The sequence below is a fragment of the Ptychodera flava genome, unplaced genomic scaffold (assembly GCF_041260155.1).
Source record: "Ptychodera flava strain L36383 unplaced genomic scaffold, AS_Pfla_20210202 Scaffold_72__1_contigs__length_606033_pilon, whole genome shotgun sequence".
NCBI lineage: Eukaryota > Metazoa > Hemichordata > Enteropneusta > Ptychoderidae > Ptychodera > Ptychodera flava.
The window spans coordinates 49,483-71,214 of NW_027248394.1; the positions used below are offsets into that span (position 1 = coordinate 49,483).

At 36.2% G+C, this 21,732-nt stretch overlaps 2 protein-coding genes across 2 annotated transcripts; both read left to right on the forward strand.

Moving 5' to 3' along the window:
* The first annotated feature begins 706 nt into the window (after positions 1 to 706).
* Positions 707 to 14,037, forward strand: LOC139128825 (zinc finger protein 660-like). The gene is made up of 3 exons (XM_070694533.1): positions 707 to 954; positions 2,242 to 2,355; positions 13,443 to 14,037. The coding sequence occupies exons 1-3, from the start codon at positions 747 to 749 to the stop codon at positions 13,928 to 13,930; spliced, it is 810 nt and encodes a 269-aa protein (XP_070550634.1). The 5' UTR covers positions 707 to 746; the 3' UTR covers positions 13,931 to 14,037.
* A 1,020-nt stretch (positions 14,038 to 15,057) lies between these two features.
* LOC139128827 (zinc finger protein 154-like) lies at positions 15,058 to 17,087 on the forward strand. Its single transcript, XM_070694534.1, has one exon. It carries the CDS (start codon positions 15,126 to 15,128, stop codon positions 15,846 to 15,848), a length of 723 nt encoding a protein of 240 aa, XP_070550635.1. The 5' UTR covers positions 15,058 to 15,125; the 3' UTR covers positions 15,849 to 17,087.
* The last annotated feature ends 4,645 nt before the right edge of the window (positions 17,088 to 21,732 follow it).

Sequence of the window (21,732 nt, forward strand, 5' to 3'; positions counted from 1 at the left end):
AATCATAATTATCAAAACAATGGAGTTTCTAGATGGCATTTACACAAAGTAGACGACATTGTGTGTAAAAAAGTTTTAATATTCTGTAACATTCATATTAATAATTTATTAATATTCATAATTATTTTATGATAAAAATAGGAAAAACTCATCACAAATTATGCCTACTGGACCTGTGGTCTGGATGGCTTGCACAAACTACATTCTTTATCACACGAAACGTCTGCAGCACAGTGTACATTGCAGCTGAGCAATGCTTGGAACGAGTTTGTCATGACCAAATGTTACATAATCTATCGTTTCAGCATCCTTCACACCTATGTTCACGTCGAAGTGCGGACAGATGCGTATGACAAATGTTTTTAAAGAATGCATTTTGTGCAAGCCCAACCTAAACTCCCAATGATTTCCGGCCGACCCTCCTTCGAAGTCTGAATGATGTAGGCCTAAAGAATGCATTTCCGTGTCCTTTTCATTAGAAGCAGGAGAATATCAGAACGTCGACACGTAGCATAAACTTGCAGCATGTAACAGACTATAAGCCTCACACCGCTCATGGACCCTAAAAACGTCTTTTTCGCGTGTGCTTCAAGTCTGTCAGCGAAAAGCGCCCCCAACAATAGGGGGGGTGGGGGTGTTTCTTTGACAGGTCAAAGGTCAAACGTTTGACTAGACCAGTAGGGTCAGCATCTCGCAGGTGGGGTGTGAGCACTCTACCGACGCTAAAAATAGCCATTTCTTCCGTAATGTTCTCCTGTTATTACATTTTGGAATATTTCCACGTTTTAAGGGTTTTGAGCAACAGGAATCGTGGTATCAAGATGGCATCATTGGGAATAATGAGTAATAACAGCACAACTTTACGGGATCGAGAGCAACAGACAGCGACTCGTAACAAGACTGTATCCAGTGGCAGATATACCGGTACACGTGGCATTCTCTTCAGTCCTAAAGGTATTTACTCCGTAATACTCCACCATGTATGTCAACCCCATAAAGTAGTCCCCGTGGGTCTATAGAGGATTACAGAATGTCTCCATTCGTGGAATAATTAATAGTCGCGCCAGCGGCTTACTGACTACGCATGCGCTTATTCATAATATACTATGCGAGTAACCGGAAGTGTACCCTTCTTTCTCTTCTTGGGCGCCGCCATGTTTTTTTTTTTGAGTACTCGTAAATAAACAAATACGAAACAAATTACTATGATATAACATGCCTTTTATAAAATATACCTCTTTTATTAGCCAGTAAATGTTATTATACACCTTGTCGCTGATACAAAGTATCGTTGATATAGATAAACGGAGAAAACTGTCGTGCATATGAACGGGGGGCATACGCAAAGAATGCTGGGATTGAATTATAGAAGAGCGCCCCCTGTGTCAATAATTAGATTCAAAAATTGCAAGTTTTTAGACGGAACGCTATAGTTTTCAGCTTGCAAGTGGAAGGTGGGCAGTGCGGTTACCATTGCAATGATAATTATTGCATAATACGTCCCTTGTTTAACGCCATAGGCTGTTATCATTGTAAAAATTGCCAATTTTTGTCCAAAATTTTTACACGCTACAGAACTCTATACTGCCCTGCTGCAGTGTTTGACGTCGTGTAAGTACGTGAACTGCTTTCATCAGCGGGAAACTGGGCATAGTTGTCATATAAACGTTTATGAAGTAACAATTACAGTTTATCATGAATCAATACAAATAACATTGCCAATCTTTAATAACCCCTGGCGCGACACCAAGGGCTGAGCCCTATATAATATTATATGGTTTATCACTTCTACTGTCTGCACCAACAGCTGAACCGCGGGTGCGGCCATTGGTCGAAAACTTTATGTTTAGATTAGGGAGCCGGCATTATTTACGGCCTGGAGGGGTCGGAGGAATAGAAGGGGGTGGGGGAGTCACACAAAAATTGAAAGCTTTTTCTAACTTATTCATAATGGGAATTGAGAAGAATGATGTGCTGTACCGTAGAGCACACTTTTAGAGTTTTCTGTGTATGTCCACAAACGGAAGATGCAAGTTCTACACCCTACCAAATGAACTCCAATGGTAAAAAAATATCTCCAGCACTTTACCTTCATTGTATGTGAGGCTTGAGATACAGTCATGTGTCTGACTCATCTGTTACATTTGACCACAATGAATTTTACTGCTATATGCAGTCACGATACATCAATTCTATGTGGCTTAAGCTTAATTGTAAGTGACATTTTCTGTATTTTCTCAGAATGTTCAGCAATTTGTAAAGCCGCAAGACAATTTGACCAACTACGTGAGTTAGGAAAATCGTTTGAGAGTCTTTCAAGCACCTTATGTCAGGACAACACATCATCCATGTCAGGTAAGGTTTTATTACATGCCTCGTATATCGAACGTCGCGCGCTCCATAGGATTCAATGGTAACTCGCCGATGACGTCGCGGGCCGCATAGTCATCACTGGACTGAAAATGAACCGGAACTATTTTCAACTTGAAAACTTTTGGATGTAAAAGTCTTGAAATTTCATGTTTTGCACAGAAAATCCGGTTTTTTGGAAAATTTTGCATAAAAATATTGATAAACCGCATAACAGTAGTTTAAATATATCAGTGCGCCATTCGATGATGAAAATCGTTCTATTTTAACCGTTTTTCGTCTAAAATGAAAATAAAGCATTTGACTATAATTTGCCAATAAACGTAAATATTTTTGGTGCAAACTGAGTAAGAGAGGCATGTAATAAAAACATTATAGCCCAAACAAGGGACTATGTACCCTCGGGGCAGGAGACCATTTGCCCTCCTTACGTCGGGCAAATGGTCACCTACCCTCGGGCACATAGTCCCATGTGTGGGCTATAATATATATTATGCGAGGATTTCATGTGTGTTGATACAGCAGTGGTGACTGTACATCTTTCTTTGAGCCGGCATTTCAGGCTTGCTCACTTCTGCCATACTGGCATATATGTTTGATAGTGCTGTTATGGGATACTTTGTGAATTACGTACTAATATATACATAGCATTTTTGTGTTTGGGATCTGAGAGTCAGACGTTTTATAAATCTTGTTGTCATATAAATCTTGTTGTCAATCCTAATCGTATACCATAGTGTTAAAGTAACATGTACTTTACTAGATGTGTCCCTGGCAAAATCTTAAGAATGTACATTTACACACTCAGTATTTGAGTGAAGATGTATATTATTATTATTATTTATTTATTAAAAGCGCACTCCACTTCGTCTCAGTGCTCTGTACATTCTACAATAAAAGGAGGTAATTAAAATCACAGATCACAAAACATACTATAACAATCTCTAAAAAGACAAGTTTTCAAGTATCGTTTAAATGTGTCATATGTATCATACTGATTGGATTCTAATTAAATTAATGTACTTGACCAATAATTATGCATTTTGGTACAAAAATGTGAAAGCTGTCCAAATCAACTCTGGAACTGATAATCTAGGTAGTCTTGTGGAGATAGCCAGATTTCTTTGCTAGTTGTAAAGGTACCATAGTTTGTGAGTTTGAATTATAAGATTTTCTGCTCTTGGTTACTAGCTCTGCCGGTGGACAGAATTGTTCTGTAGACTATCTGAAGCTTAAATAGCAGTTTATTCATTGCTTTGATTAGCTCCGCTGTCAGCGACGCGGAGCTTATCAAATAGGTGATTATCCGTCGGCGTCCGCGTCGTCCGGCGTCCGTCGTCGTCCGTCAACAATTGCCTTCTCCTCTGAAACCACGAGTCCAATTGCTTTGAAATTTTATATGCAGTTCACTTGGGGTGACCTCACTTCAGTTTGTTCAAATCATGGTGAAATTTGCATATTTGTATTTTTGGGGCATTTTTTGGTGTTTTTGGTAAAAAAATCTTCTTCTCTGAAACCGCTCGTCCGATTGCTTTGAAATTTGATATGCAGTTTGTTTAGGGTGACTTAAATCAGATTTGTTCAAATGGTAGTGAAATTTGCATATTTGTATTTTTAAGGCAATTTTTGTCATTTTTGGTAAAAAAATCTTTAAAAATCTTCTTCTTCAAAACTACTGGTCAGATAGCTTTTATATTTGGTACATATGTCCCTAGGGATGATCTATTTCAGATTTGTTCAAATTGTGCAGAAATATGCAAATTTGCATTTTTAAGGCAATTTTTGCCATTTTTGGTCAAAAAATGTATTTCTCAAAAAGTACTGGTCTGATAGTTTTGAAATTTGGTTTACAGGTTTCTATAGATGAACTAAGTAATATACATTGAATTTCTGATGAAATCTGTAATTTTGTATTTTTGGGGCAATTTTTGCCATTTTTGGTCAAAAAATGTGTATTTCCAAAACTACTCATCTGATAGCTTTGAAATTTGGTATAGAGGTTTCTACAGATGAACTAAATGATATTTATGGAAATAATGATGAAATCTGCAATTTTGTAATTTTGGGGCAATTTTTGCCATTTTTGGTCAAAAAATGTGTTTCTCATAAAGTACTGGTCTGATAGCTTTGAAATTTGGTTTACAGGTTTCTACAGATAAGCTTAGTAATATATTTGAATTTTGATGAAATCTGTAATTTGTATTTTTGGGCAATTTTTGCCATTTTGGTCAAAAAATGCGTTTCTCAAAAAGTACTGGTCTAACAGCTTTGAAATTTGGTATACAGGTTTCTATATATGAACTAAGTGTGATATTTTGAAATTATGATGAAATCTGCAATTTTTATTTTTGGGGGCAATTGTTGCCATTTTTGGTCAGAATATTTATTCTCAAAAAACTACTCATCAGATAGCTTTGGTTGACATGTTCTTAGGGATGATCGGATGTGATATATTCAAAGTATGATGAAATCTTCAATTTTGTATTTTTGCAGCTTATTTTAGCCACTTTTTTCTGGCCACTGCATTGAGTTATCAAAGATTTCCACCTTCTTCATCAACATTTGTCAAAAATAGTTATTCTGTACATAAACACAGCGGAGCTATATCGGCCGCTAGGTCGCTTGTTTAGTTTTTGTGATATTTATGCTATCATGAATAAATGTAATTTTGCTGAACTCTATAACGTGTGGAGGGGCTACATAAAACATTGCAACAACTTGGCTCTGTCATTGAAACTCCATTTTATAGAGTTCCTGATCTAGCTGGATAGGTGTTGGATGCTGTGGGCTGTAGGCCAAAAATGTGCCCAATGTCACTAAAATGTCAGTCTGTCAGATGTGTGGCTGACACTTCAATTTGCATTTCCCCCACAGTGATTTGCATAATCTATTATTCGTCCCTCTCCCATATTTTAAACTAGCAGGGACATTCCGGGGAAAGACAATTTTGTAACCACTTGCCCTTCTGGCAAGTGGAGGGTTAAGTTTGCTTGCCCGCATTGGAAAACTACCTGCCCTGTATAATTTACATGGTTTGAAAAAAGCAAAAAACATTGATATTTCTTGTCACACACTTTATTTTAAAGCAATTGTTCATCATCATCAACTCCATATGTGATAAAAAATGCCAGTCCCTCTCTGTCCTCAGACTTCCAAGAGTGCCAGACGGCTCATTAATATTCATGATCGTTAATATTCATGAAAAAAATTATAACATTTTGTATGCTTGTATATGTACTTTCTTAGGGCTTAATGTACAATCAATAACAGCCATTTCCACTGAACCTTCAAGGAATATTTTCAGTTTATACAGAGAGCTAAAAATCTCTTGTAGTTGGTTATATGGGAATGTTTTGAAGCTTCTAACAAATAATATACTTCTTTGCAATGTTTTAACTGTGCTTGTATTATCCCTCACCACCATAATTGCACTATACCAGTATCTTGTATTTCTAGTGACCCAGGTGGTCTTTTTAGCTTCGGTGTCAGAGACATGGAGCTTATCAACATCTTATGATCTAGGCTGATTTTCTGTCATTTCCATCATTGTCGTCGATCCATCGTCTGTCAACAATGCCTTCTCCTCTGATACCGCACGTCCGATTGCTGTTCACAATTAGGGTGACCTCACTTAAGTTTGTTCAAATCATGGTGAAAATTATATATTTGTATTGTTGAGGCATTTTTTTGCCGTTTTTGGTAAAAAAATCTTCTCTGAAACCGCATGTCTGATTCCTTTAAATTTGATATACAGTGTACTTTGGGTGACCGCAGTTAGATTTGTTCAAATTGTGCAGAAATATGCAAATTTATATCTTAAGGCAATTTTCGTAACTTTTGGTCAAAATATTTGTGTACAGGTTCCAAGGGGTTATTGTATTTATAATATAGAAATAAGGATGAAATTATTTTGTTCTTGTGGGGCAATTTTCACCATTTTTGTCAAAAATTTTTATATTCAAACTTGTCATAAGCTTCGTATCTTGGAATATTCATGTCTGTATGCAAAATTTTCTGTAAAGTCAATCCGTGATTATTTGTTAAATTTTGATATTATTTGTATCATTGAAACTTGGCTCCATAAGGACATTCTACCACATGTTACACTAGAAGGGTATAATGTATATCACTCATGTAGAGTTAAACAATCCCGAAAGGGTAGATGTGGGGGAGGAGTTTCTGTTTTTGTTAAAAATTGGTGTGATAAGTGGGTTACAAGACTTGAATCAAACTTGTCTGATTCAGTTTTCCTTATGCTTGATGGAAATAAGTTCGAGTTGTCAAAAAGTGTAATTTTGGGTTGTGTATACATTCCCCCTGAGGGATCGAAGTGTTATGACATAGAAAAAATGGTATTGAGCTATTAGATCAGCAGTTTTCAAATCTGAAAGTTAAATATCCAACTGTAATTGGCTGTTGATGGGAGATTTCAATGCGAGGACAGCTAAAGCTTATGATTACATAATGAATGATTCAGTTAATTATATTCCACTTGAAATGGATAATTATGAAATTGACGATTTTGACATGGAGCGCAATTCAAAGGACCTTGTTATGAACTCTTTTGGTAAACGGCTGCTGGAAATGTGCCAGGACCACTCCATACACTTTTTAAATGGGCGATGGGGAGAGGATAAAAAGGGGGAGTTTACATGTATTGCTAACAGGGGGAACAGTGTCGTTGACTACATAATCGTTTCAACTGAGCTTTTCCAAAGTATTTCTGAGTTTAAAGTTGAAGAAAGGACTGATTCAGACCATTTTCCCTTATCATGCAACGTTAAAATTTCTATAAATAGAAATGTCCCTCGTAAGGTCGAACCTTCAAATTCAATTCTCCATGATTTCTCTTTTTTCAAATGGGATGAAGAAAACTCAAATAGTTTTAATACAAATTTAAGGTCAAGAGAGGGGGTAACTCGTGTCAATAGTATTTTAGAAACAGAGTGGGAGTGTGTTGATGACCTAGTAGCACAAATTTATATTTTGTTCAATTGGGCTGCAGGAGATTACAAAAAGATTAATATGAAAGATAAAATTCTCAAAGAGAAGACACAGCCTCATTGGTTTAATCATGAATGTGAGACAGCAAAGAGGCCTATGTATCAGACACTTCGTAAATTTAGAAAATATAATGATAAGGAAAGCTTGAAAAATTCAGATCTATCTGCAGAGCCAATAAAAACAATTAGAGTAAGACAATTTACAACAACTATGGAAATCTGGGAGAGAGTAATAATAATATTTGGAAATTCCTTAAACGTTTCAAGGGAAGTAAACCATATGCCTCAAATATCACTGCTACAGAATGGGTGAATCACTTTGAATCATTGCACAATCCAACTTTACAGAAGACAAATTTCGATATTTCTGTGGAAGAATTTTTAGAAAATGCTAATATTTCCCTGGATGTTCAGAGTGGGGATGCAGGGGAAATACTTAACGGTAAAATTACAGACAATGAAATTATTTTTGCTTTGAACAAACTTAAGGTTGGCAAATCACCAGGTCCCGATGGCATTTCTAATGATTTTTACAGGAGTGCTTCAGTCAGTCTTCTTCCTGTGTTAAGTTTTATGTTTAATGCGATTTTGATGCTGGCATTTTCCCTAAGGAATGGAGTAAGGGACTTATAGTCCCGATATATAAAAAAGGCAGTTGTCATGATCCAAATAACTTTAGGGGAATTACTTTACTCAGTGCAGTTGGGAAAATTTTTACCTCCATTTTGAACCAGCGATTAGTTAAATGGGCTGACCTGGTTGGCTCTATTACAGAATGTCAAGCTGGATTCAGAAAAGGTTTCAGCACAATAGATAACATTTTCATATTGCACTTGATGGTACAAAAATACCTGTGTAAACCGAAGGGTCGTTTCTACTGTGCCTTCATTGATTTTAGTAAGGCATTTGACTCTGTTAACCACAACCTTTTAATTTATAGGCTATGTTTGGAGGGTATCGGAGGAAAAATCTTGAATATTTTAAAAGCTATGTATGCAGATTTAAAATCCTGTGTCAAAGCTCAGCATGGTATCACAGATTTCTTTCAGTGTTCAGTTGGCGTCCGACAGGGATGCATGCTGAGTCCCTTTTTGTTTTCACTTTTTATTAATGAGTTGGAAAGTATGTTAACAAGCTCAGGTAATTGTGGGATTCAAATAACCCAGGAGCTTTATGACTTATTTCTATTGCTTTATGCCGATGACGTAACAATTTTTAGTGACACTCAAATTGGTTTGCAACGTTTACTTAGAATATTAGAAACATTTTGTGAAAAGTGGAAGCTTTCAGTAAATATGAAAAAATCCCAAATTGTGGTTTTTAGGAGGGGCGGAATTTTGAAAAGAAATGAGAAGTGGTTATTTAAAGGGAAAGGATGCAAACTGTTAGTTATTATAAATATTTGGGTTTGTTAATGTCGAGTAGGAACGTGTGGGGCAAAGCCGTTGCTATGCTTGCAGATCAAGCTAGAAAGGCCATGGGAGTGGTATTTCGTATGATGAAAACCACAGGTTGTTTACCTTACAAGGAATATTTTCGATTATTTGATGCCATGATCCTGCCAATTTTGACGTACGGATCAGAAGTGTGGGGGTATAGCATACAACATGTCGCTGAACGTGTTCAACTTAAATATTGTAAATATTTCCTTGGGGTAAAATCTTCTACAGCTGATGCATGTGTAATTGGTGATTGCGGCAGACTTCCAATTTTTGTACATACATATAAAAAAGTTATTTTGTATTGGTATAAGCTTTTAAAAATGCCACAGAACAGAGTAGCAAAACACGCCTATCAACTAGCCGTGTCTCTTGACACTAATAATAAAGTGACGTGGGCGACATATATTAGAAATCTATTGCAAGAGCACGGGTTTGGTGAGGTTTGGATGTGGCAGGGTCCCGGGGATTTTGATGCATTTCTTTGCCAGTTTATGACTAGAGTAACTGATGTTTTTAAGCAAAATTGGTTCTCAGAAGTGTGTACCAAAGAAACACTACGCCAATATCGTAATTTCAAAATATTATTTATCACTGAAGGTTATTTGACCGTCAATATGGATACTAGATTTAAAGAGCTCTAGCATGTCTAAGAAGCTCTAGCCACCGTCTAGCAGTCGAAGAGGGTCGGTCACTTGGATTAGAACTTGAAGAACGAATTTGTAAAATATGCGAGTCTGGGGAGATTGAAGATGAATATCACTTCACCTTAATATGTCCGCTATATCATAATTTGAGAAAGAAATATTTACCTAAGTGGTCTTTTGAACATCCAACTCAGCAAAAATTTTATTCACTAATGTCAAGCTCCAGAGACACTGTTATTATCAGTTTGTCAATTTTTGTTTATAAAGCATTTAAACTAAGGGAAGAATGTGTTTGACCAATTTTCTGTACTTCTCCTCTGTTTATAAAGTTGTATTATTGTATTTGATTTGCAATTTGGGCCGGAGGCCTGTAAAAGCAATAAAGTATATTATTATTATAAAATATTCAAACTTGTCTGATAGCTTTAGGTTAATGTTCTAAAGGATGATTTCAAGGTGATATGTTCAAATTATGATGAAATCTTCAACAGCTTCGATATGTGGTATACAGATTTCTACAGACAAACTCAAGTTATATATTGAAATTATGATGAAATCTGCAATTTTGTAATTTGGGGTCAATTTAGCTCATATTTGGTATTTATATAAATACCAAAAGAGCTTATATGATGAGTTGGTGGCATCTGTATGTCTGTAACTACTTGTCTGATAGATTTGATATTTGGTATACAGGTTCCAAGGGGTTAATTTGATATAATATTGAATTTATGATGAAATCTCCAATTCTGTTCTCTTAGGCAATTTTCACCATTTTTGTCAAAACATTTGATTCTCAAACTTGTCTGATACCTTTGGTTGTATGTTCTAAAGGATGATCTTAAGGTGATATGTTCAAATAATGATGAAATCTTGTATATTTGTATATTTTTACCAGTTATGTTTGTCTAAAATAATGGCCTATCAAAGATTTCCACGTTCTTCATCAACACATGTGTCAAAAGCAGTTATTCTCTATATAGCACAGTGGAGCTATTTCAGCTGCTAGGTCGATTGTTAATGTTCATGGACAGAGTCAGGAAAGTTTTAACCAATGACTTAAGTTGTCAGCTAGTTGACTTAAAACCATATTTTTTTAGAATGGGAAAATTCACAAACAAAGAGATATGTTGCTACAGACAAGTATTTTTTTACATGTTGCGTTAGTGTTCTATCTGCAACCATAGACAGTGGGGCAGCCAAATATTGTCTACATAAATATATGCAATATGATATTACAAGAGGGTCCTTTACTTTGGTATGATAGAACGAATCACTACCTATGATGTACCAGGCTGTAAAGGTGTAGTGTAAGTGTCTGTGTCTGTCGCAACAGTTGTCATCCATTACACTAGTAGAGGGTGCATCAAAATGTGTTCAAATGCTACTTTCTATGAATATCACAAGCTACATTTAAGGTCATGAGGAGCTATTAAATATCATACATACACTCAATCTGGCTTGCAAAATGTTGCAAAATACCGGTAGGAGCAAAATGTCATTGGTGCTTTTTTTACGCTCCCATGTATGCATATGTATATATGCAAATAGGAAGTATTCGTATAAGGTGGCAAAATGGCGTCTGTGTGTATGTATGTAAGTATGTATGTATGTCTGTTAGTCCGTCCACATCAAAAACTCCTAAACCGTAGCACTTACTGTCTTAGTATTGTGTACAGGTGCACCTAGGGGTGGAGATGTGAATTTGTTCAAATGAATATGTCAGTGCAAAAAATATGCAAATGAGGGGGAAAAAAGAAAAAATCCTGCAAATGGCTAAAACTCAGTAAGCATTGGTCAGATTTTGTTGAACTTGGTATGCAGATTTCTTTAGGTATTCTAAATTATGTGTGCAAAAATTTGGATGAAATTTGAATGTTTGTATTTTTAGGGTATTTTTTCCGTTTTTAGTCAAAAAATCTTGTTCTCTGAAATCGCTCGTCTGATTGCTATGAAACTTAATATTCATGTTCCTCAGAATGACCTCAGTCATGCTTGTACAAATTGTATTGCTATTGTCATATTTGTAATTTTGGGGCAATTTTCCCATTTTTGATAAAAAATTTTTTAATCCAAAAACTGCTGATTTGATAGCTTTGATACATGTATTTGGTATACAGGTATCTAAGATTAATCATAATATAATGTATTGAAGGTATGCTGAAACTGGCAATTTTTTTTATTTTGGGGGCAATTTTTGCCTTTTTTGGTCAAAAATTTTTCTCCTAAAACTTCTGATCTGGTAGCTTTGATATCTAGTGTACAGGTTCCTAGGGTTTATGTTAATCAGATATATTTAAAATTAGGATGAAATCTGCAATTTTGTATTTTGGGGGGCAATTTTTCTCATTTTTGGTCAAAAAATTTGTTTCTCAAAATTTACCAGTCTGATTGCTTTGATATTTAGTAAACCGGTCCTTAGGGTTTTTGTTAATAAGATATATTGAAATTAAGTTGAAATCCGGAATTTTGAATTTTTGGGGCAACTTTGCGAAACTTTCAGTTTTACTGGGATATCTTTCATTTTGTATTTTTAAGATTTTTTTTGGTAATTTTATACCTACTGGAACTAAGAGTATATAATGTGGTGATTTAGTAAGCATTTGATATGGTAAACTGTATTTGGTGTTGAAATGCGGTAAAAAAATCCTGGCAGATTTTGAAAAAATTCCAAACAAAATGCCAATAAAAAATTCAGCCAGAGAAGGTTTGACAAAAAGAAAAGGTGGGAGAGTGGGGAAAAAAGAATGTACAATGGATCGGATAAAAAAGATAATGTACTTCATCGATCTTCCAGACACCATCCCTTATCAAATGGTCCACCCCGATGTATTTTTGTGCATAATTAACCATGCAGTGTATTTTAGTTTAAGATGTCAAGTTAGGTAAGGATTTGAAAGGAATAGTCAAGTTCACCACAGTTTAACTTTATCTCTTGTGTCATCATCCTTGTGTAATTGGTTAAGTTTGTAAGTTGTTCCAGATGTGGATGCACCAGCTGTTCTGGAAGAAAACAATGTTTACTTTTCCTGTAGGGTTTCTGAGTTGATGATTGTATGTTGAAATTTCTCCATGTATCTGGTGTATGGGCAAAGTGTAAACATTGGTTGCATGTTATGTATTTCAGTCTATGTCAAATATTGTAAATGAAAAATCAAGAACAGTTTACTGTGAGCTTGTAAAGGTAACATATTTGTCAATACATAAACTGCCTTGCAGATTGATTGTCTTAAATATTATCACAGAAGTAGAAAAGGAAAAGAAACTAATTAAATTGCTGTAACGCATTCACTCTCAGTGCCTGTATAGGCCTATACTTAACTATTTTATCATTACATTCAGCTGTTGTTATATCTTTATCACTCTCCATGGGCCAAGGCACACTTGGGGTCAATTTCATCATTCTGTGCCAGTCTGTGTATGTCAGTCTGTCTGTATATGTATGTCCATGTTTCATACAATTGTTGACTTGTTTTGATAACTATATGGGAGGCGAACAGTGATGTTGTCACTATTTTTATTTCTTATTTACATGAGTCTTATAAGCAGTCCTTTCCTAGGCTTTGACATAAATTCAGAAAATGATCAATAAACCCTTTTCATAAGTCTAGCGCCCTCCAGTGGCCACTGTGAATTTGAAGTCAAAGCGAAGCCACTGGGGAAAACCCTCCGGAGGCTGTACAGGGTTTTCCCCAGTGGCCTCGCTTCAGCTTCAAATTCACAGTGGCCACAGGAGGGTGCTAGACTTATGAAAAGGGTCTATTAGATTTGAACTTACATCCTTAGATACTGATTCCCCTTGTGAATGCAACAAAAGAATCGTTATGGTCAAGTCATCATTCTAATAAAATTCTGAAGATTTGTCAATTGCTTGTTGAATAATATTTAAATTTCATATTTACAGAATACAGCTGTGCATACTCCTGTGGCGTCGTATATAATATATCCTTTTATGTATTTTTCTAAACCCTTTTCTCTACAAACAGGAGCATCAATGATCATACAGAGTCTTGTCCAAAATGGTTATGTCACCTTGGAGTATGACAGCACAGAAAAGGATAGAGAAGACTTTGCTGCACAGCATGATCACTTTGACAACAAGTCTAGAGTGGACAAAGATTTCATCAGTTTGTCTGAGAGTCATCTGAATAATGATGAAAATAACTCACAGAATGCACTGGTACAGGTATGCAGTAATAAGAGCCAGGAGTGTGAAAGAGGTGATTGGAAAACAAGGCTTGTAAAGGATTGCCCATTGCAAATAGAAGAGTCTTATTTTTACTCAGAAAGTGGGACGACATTAGTTTGGAAATATGGACTAAATCGCAATATTGAAAGAAATAACAGACCACATGAATGCACGGATTGTGGTGAAACATTCACTCAAGAGGACAGTCTTGGGAAGCACAGCCTGATACATTCAGGCCTCAGACTGTATGAATGCAAAGAGTGTGGTAAAACATCACACACTTAAGGGCAATCTCGCAAAACACAGACTGATCCATTCAGGAGTCAAACCTTATGAATGCAAAGAGTGCGGTAAGACATTCAAACAGAAGGCCCAGCTTAGTACACACAATTTGGTCCATTCAAACCTCAGACCATATGAATGTGAAGTATGTGGTAAAACATTCAATTATAGAAACTCTCTCAGGGTGCATAGTTTTGTCCATTCAGGATTCAGGCCATATGAATGCAAAGAGTGTGGTAAAACATTTACATGTAATCGCAATCTTAGAAAGCACAAACTGATCCATTCAGGTGTAAAACCATATGAATGTAGAGATTGTGGTAAGACATTCTCAAGTAAGAGCTATCTTAGCACGCACAGACTGATCCATTCGGGCCTCCAACCGTATGAATGCAAAGAGTGCGGTAAAACATTCACACAAAGAGCAATCTTCGGACACATCAAGTCACACACTCTAGTACACGTGTCAGAAAGTATAAATGTGAGAAGTGTGATAAAACATTCTTAGCAAAGAGCAGTCTTACGAAGCATAGACTAATCCATACTGGTGTCAAACCATATGAATGCAAAGATTGTGGTAAGACATTCGCAGTAAAGGACAGTCTTATGACGCACAGTATGGTCCACACAGGCCTCAGACCATATGAATGCAAAGAGTGTGGTAAAACGTTTACACAAAAGGTCCATCTTAAAACACACAAATTAGCCCATTCAAACCTCCGACCGTATGAATGTGAAGTTTTGGTGATAAATTCAAAGACAGGAGAACTCTTACGGTGCACAGTTCGATCCATTCAGGCCTCAGACCATATGAATGCAAAGAGTGTGGTAAAACATTTACACGTAAGGGCGATCTTAGGCCGCACAAACTGATCCATTCAGGAGTCAAACCACATGAATGTGAAGTGTGCGGTAAGACATTCTCACGTAATGAACATCTTAACATGCACAGATTGATCCATTCAGGCCTCAGACCATATGAATGCAAAGAGTGTGGTAAAACATTCACACAAAAGAGCCATCTTAGGACACATCAAGTCACGCACTCTGGTGTACGTGTCAGCACATATGAATGCAAGGAGTGTGGTAAAGCGTTCTCAGCAAAGAGGAGTCTTACGGAGCACATACTGATCCATTCAGGTGTCAAACACATGAATGCAAAGAGTGTGGTAAGAAATTCAGGCAAAAGGCCGGTCTTATGAGACACAGTGTGATCCACACAAACCTCAGACCATATGAATGTAAAGTATGTGGTAAAACATTCAAAGATAGCGGCTCTCTCAGGTGGCACAGATTTACCCATACAGGCTTCAAACCCCACAAATGCAAAGAGTGTGATCAAGCATTTACACGTAGCACCGATCTTATGAAGCACAAACTGATTCATTCAGGTCTCAGACCATATGAATGTAAAGAGTGTGGTAAGACATTCACACAAAAGAGCAGTCTTAACGTACACAGTGTGGTCCATTCAAACCTCAGACCATATGGATGTGAAGTATGCGGTAAAGCATTCAAAGATAGAAGCACTCTCAGGGGGCACAATTTGATCCATTCAGGCCTCAGATCGTATGAATGCAAAGAGTGTGGTAAAACATTCACAAACAAGACTTCTCTTAGTAGGCATAATGTGGTCCATTCAAACCTCAGACCATATGAATGTGAAGTATGTGATAAAGCATTCAAAGATAGAGGCAATCTAAAGAAGCACAGATTAACCCATTCCGGCATCAGACCATATGAATGCAAAGAGTGTGGTAAGACATTCATTCAAAAGGGCAATCTTAGGATTCACCAATTGAGCCACTCTGGTATCAGACCATATGAATGCCAGGAGTGTGGTAAAGCATTCAAACATAAGAGCAATCTTACGAAGCATAGACTGATCCATTCGGGTGTCAAACCAATTGAGCCATTCTGATGTCAGACCGTACAAATGGATTGAGTGTGGTAAATAATTCACACAAAAGAGCTGTCTTATCGTTATAAGGCACATATTGATCCACTTACATCTCAGCCGTAGGAATGTGAAGAGTGTGATAAAACCGTCATCGATACATCTACTCTTAGGTTGCACAGATTGATCCATTTTGGTATCATACCACATATATGTCAAGTTTACAATACAACATTTGAACTCAAAGAATTCTCTCTACATGTTATTCTACTCAAATATCATACAGTATAAATGTGAAGAGTGTTGTTGAGATATTTGCTACCTCGGTTCATAACGATGACTGCTCAAATTGTGGTGAAATTTGCATAGTTAATATTTTGGGGCATTTGTCCTCGTCAAAGGGGTAAGATCTCTTCTTGTAAACTGCTTGTAAGAATGCTTTATTCTTTGATCTTAGAGGTCCAAAGGGATAACCTTCATCAGTTTTTAGCTCCGCTGTCAGCGACGCGGAGCTTATCAAATAGGTTGATTTTCCGTCGTCGTCGTCGTCGTCGTCGTCCGTCGTCGTCGTCGTCCGTCAACAATTGCCTTCTCCTCTGAAACTGCAAGTCCAATCGCTTTGAAATTTTATATGCACTTCACTTGGGGTGACCTCACTTCAGTTTGTTCAAATCGTGGTGAAATTTGCATATTTGTATTTTTGGGGCATTTTTTGGTGTTTTTGGTAAAAAATCTTCTTCTCTGAAACCGCTTGTCCGATTGCTTTGAAATTTGATATACAGTTTACTTAGGGTGACTTCAGTCAGATTTGTTCAAATCGTGATGAAATTTGCATATTTGTATTTTTAAGGCAATTTTTGTCATTTTGGTAAAAAAATCTTTAAAAATCTTCTTCTTCAAAACTACCAGTCAGATAGCTTTGATATTTAGTACATATGTCCCTAGGGATGATCTATTTCAGATTTGTTCAAATTGTGCAGAAGTATGCAAATTTGCATTTTTTAGGCAATTTTTGCCATTTTTGATCAAACATTGAATTTCTCAAAAGTACTGGTCTGATAGTTTTGAAATTCGGTATAGAGGTTTCTATAGATGAACTAAGTAATATATATCGAATTTCTGATGAAATCTGTAATTGTGTATTTTTGGGGCAATTTTTGCCATTTTTGGTCAAAAAATGTGTATTTCCAAAACTACTCATCTGATAGCTTTGCAATTTTGTATACACGTTCCTACAGATCACCTTAATGATATTTATTGAAATTATGATGAAATCTGCAATTTGTAATTTTGGGCAATTTTTGCCATTTTTGGTCAAAAAATGTATTTTCAAAAAGTACTGGTCTGATAGTTTTAAAATTCGGTATACAGGTTTCTATAGATGAACTAAGTAATATGTATTGAATTTCTGATGAAATCTGTAATTTTGTATTTTTGGGGCAATTTTTGCCATTTTTGGTCAAAAAATGTGTATTTCCAAAACTACTCATCTGATATCTTTGCAATTTGGTATACAGGTTCCTACAGATCACCTTAATGATATTTATTGAAATTATGATGAAATCTGCAATTTTGTAATTTTGGGCAATTTTTGCCATTTTTGGTCAAAAAATGTGTTTCTTAAAAAGTACTGGTCTGAAAACTTTGAAATTTGGTATACAGGTTTCTACAGATGAGCTAAGTAATATATATTGAATTTCTGATGAAATCTGTAATTTTGTATTTTTGGGGCAATTTTAGCCATTTTGGTCAAAACATATGTTTCTCAAAAAGTACTGGTCTAACAGCTTTGAAATTTGGTATACAGGTTCCTATAGATGAACTAAATTTGATCTTTTGAAGTTATGATGAAATCTGCAATTTTTTTTTGGGGGGGGGGGCAATTGTTGCCATTTTTGGTCAGAAAATTTTATTCTCAAAAAACTACTCATCAGATAGCTTTGGTTGACATGTTCTTAGGGATGATCCGATGTGATATATTCAAAGTATGATGAAATCTTCAATTGTGTATTTTTGCAGCTATTTTAGCCACTTTTTTCTGGCCACTGCATTGAGCTATCAAAGATTTCCACCTTCTTCATCAACATGTGTCAAAAATAGTTATTCTCTACATAAACACAGCGGAGCTATATCGGCCGCTAGGTCGCTTGTTTTAAAATTGTGATGAAACTCGCAAGTTGCAACATTATATATTGGGGACAAGTTTTCCTATTTGTATTATGAGGTTATTACAAAAGAGAGAAAGGATGCACGAGGACATTGGCGCAGCGTGTCACCTGATGCGAAGCGGAGGGCTATGCATGGCGCCAATGTCCGAGTGCATCCTTTGTGGTATTTTCATGATAACGTTATTATTACACATCTTACATTCCTGACAGGGGCATCGCATTGTCAGAGTAGTGACCGTTTTCGTGTAATGTCAACAGTTTTCCTTCCGATTTTATTGCACCAGTGTGGATCATTATCTCGGACACACTTCTGCAAGTTCTGGATAGTGTGTGAGCACTACACACGCACGTACCGGTACAGAGCGCATGCGAGACATGTTCTGGCAGTCGTCCAATGGGTCCCTCGAAACCGTTCAACAGTGAACGCACAGATACACCTGAAGGGGATGGGACATCTGGAAACTGTTTGTGTTACGGAAACAGGCGTTTTGTACGGCTTTTTAGCGCACGCAAAATTCTATTGTTCTCGATGGTAGATGTATAATTATAAAACATATCAAATATCTTTATCTAAAATTGCCCTAGTCTGATTGCAAAGTGTTGAGAATCACTTTGTATTTCAATTAAATGTGTATGGTGTTTAGATGCATTCTGAACTTCCAAAGGGAATTAGTTAAATGAAATTACCGTTGAAAAATATGCAATTAAGCCAAAAAATGTAATCAGGGTTCTCCACGGGGGGGGGGGGGGGGGGGGGGGGGTGTCTTAACCAATCAGCAATCTTGTACAATACGGAAATATTTATCTATGCTCATAATGCTAAGGCTTCGTTGCTGAGTATACTTGCGCTATGAAACGTACCTTTCTATTGGACAAAAGTACTCTCCCTTGTAAGTTGTACGGAGATGTCAAAATGGTGGCTGTTTTAAGTTAGCTGCCGTCGCGGCTATCGATAGCGGTCCGATCCTTGCCCGGGATGCATGCGTTTGTCTGCCCATGTACGTCCATGGTCTACCGTACGTCCACGCTCAGACTTTCGAGATAGGAAGGTTTATTTGCCTTTGATCATAAACAGTCAAGCAGAAGACTCATTTCCTTTAATGTTTCAAAGTGTTATTTGTTAAAACTATAATTACTTTCAACGGAGGGTCAGCAAGTTGAGAGAAAGATATTACTTACGTCTTTGTTCAATTTTTAGAGAATACATTAAAAAAATAAAAACAATTGTTTTGAAGTAATTTGCAGTCCTCATTCATCTTGATAACAATCCCTGAATAATCTTACCAACATTGGTTCTGGTGGTGGGTCCCTTTTTACCTGATTTTTTTTCTGACAGAAAGGCAACTAGTTTATTAACCCTTTGCACCCTGTCCCCCTGGTACTCTATGACATCATCGGACATTTATCTCCAAGCCGGGTTTAAAGGGTTAACATTAGTCCATCGATCTGGTCTTTAGTCTATGGATATGTCGAAGGCTGTTGCATGTTACTGACAACACTGTGTGTATAATGCTGCCTTTTGAAGGTATTGACAGTAATCTTTTAACCTACTGGAGGTCATAGGTTAACTATTGTAAATCAATATGCAAATTATTATGCTAATTAGCCGCCCCTCTGACAAAAATTTCCGTGGAGAATCCTGGTAATATTGATAAAAACTCATTGAAATATGATTATCTGGTCATTCAGTCATCATTATCTTATTATAGTATTGATATCCTTATTTGAAACATATTTTTAATCACAGACCTAATTAAATGTATACTGTCACCTGTTCCAATTTTGCCACAGTTACCATGGAAAGAGAAAATCTAACCAATCACAGATTTTAAGCGGGTGGCCGCTTTTTAAAAACAGCGCCCTCACATGGGCATTTTGAATTCCAATTAACGCCCCTTTGACCATATATGGGTATATTTAGATTACCGGAGACTGTATACCTTTAATGAAGACGACTCTTTCCTCTCTGAGGATGTGTAATTAAAGTACCCATTAACAAGTAGGGACTGTGTCATTGTCAATGACTTGTGTGTCAAGGTAGGTATGTATGTGTGTGTTTGTATGTATCTTCCTATCTTTGTCCATTTGAAAGGATATCTGTTCACTCAAATATTTTGAAAAACAGCATACCGTACTTACAGACATGATATTTGGTGTGTAGATGCATCATATGATTATGACAAACTTTGTAATTTTGCAGCATACCAGTATGAGTTTGGAAAATTTTGTAATTTTGGGTATTTCTGTCAAAACTATTTTAAAATCTTTTTCAAAATTGCTTTGACTTTTGGTGTACTGGTCAGCAGGGAGGACCTTATTGAGATTTATCCTCATTGTGATGAAATTTGTAATTTTAAGGAAATTTTTTTGTCATGTTTTGTGAAAAATCTCTATGAGTTCAGGTCAGACAGCATTAGTATGTACTTCCGGATGCGTCAAATAAGATTTTTTCATATTATGATGAAATCCACGAGTTTGTATTTTAGCATGCATGTCAGTGTCAACATCACAATGCTTGAAAGTGGATTCTGATATTATGAATACATCGACTGCATATGTCAAGTCACTCAGTATTATATCAAAACATTTAAGTATTATGATCACCTGCCGAAGCCAGCATTTACAGTTAACAAGAAAATTATCTTAAAATTTCTACAGGGGACAAGTATGAAAGCTATATTGTATGACTTTTATCAATAGCTGCTCATAAATATTTTATTCATTTTATGATATTTAGTTTCTTTTTCTCCATATTGTAAGTAGTCTTTGCGTAATTCATATTAAATTTGTTTTTTGCCGATATACTGGTTTTCACACTTGAAGAGGGTAAGATTACTTAGACCCTATATTTAGACTCGTAGATTAAAATGCACTGTTGACGTACAGTCTCTCGTCACACAACATTTCCATATCATTTTATTCATTTTTATGATATTTAGTTTGATTTTTACCATATTGTATGTAGTTCTTTGCGTAATTCAAATTAAATTTGACGAGAGTATGGAACAAACTTGAAGAGGGTAAGATTACTTAGGCCCTATATTTAGTCTCATTGATTAAAATGCACTGTGACTTACAGTCTTCCACACAATTGAATAACTTTTTTCACTGAACATTTACTGTAGACTTGTGTACGCTCCAGACATGATAAAGTACATATGGTGTGTGTGTGAACAAAGCAAATGTTTTTTAGACAATGGCCCAAATTTATTTTCTATGTGATGGACAATTACAGTTGAAAACAACACCTATACTTAAGTCAAACACCAATTTTTATTATGTGCGCATCTACCTTCAGTCCAGATAGGGACAGAGATTTGGTTTTTAGTAGCCATTTTTCCATAATGGTGCAATAGTTTGTGGCCAAATTTTTCTCCCTTTCGTATCAATGATATTTACCAATATGCGTTATAAAAGTTCACCATTTTCCATTTTAGATATTATTCATCCTAGTGAGTCACAGGTTTTTCTTCACCTTCACACATATCAAAGGTTGATAATACTTAGATTCCACACTTGAATTTACATACAGGGGTTTCATTAAGAGCCGGCAGCCGGCGAAATTGACCGGTTACTCTCACGATTTCGCCGGCTACTTTTTGGAAATTTGAACTCTTTCATAGCTAAAATATTTTTTACCTTCTGAAATGATACGGACAAGTTTCACAAGCTGTGTAATCAAACTTTTCAACGGCTTTTATGTGAAACAAAATTTAGAAGACGAGCGACTACTACGATCG

Excerpts from the sequence above, each read along its gene's own strand:
- LOC139128825 (XM_070694533.1), top strand. The coding sequence starts at position 747 with ATGTTCTCCTGTTATTACATTTTGGAATATTTCCACGTTTTAAGGGTT. Across the intron at positions 955-2,241 it reads CATTCTCTTCAGTCCTAAAG|AATGTTCAGCAATTTGTAAA; the intron begins GTATTTACTCCG and ends GTATTTTCTCAG. Across the intron at positions 2,356-13,442 it reads CAACACATCATCCATGTCAG|GAGCATCAATGATCATACAG; the intron begins GTAAGGTTTTAT and ends CTCTACAAACAG.
- LOC139128827 (XM_070694534.1), top strand. The coding sequence starts at position 15,126 with ATGAGACACAGTGTGATCCACACAAACCTCAGACCATATGAATGTAAA.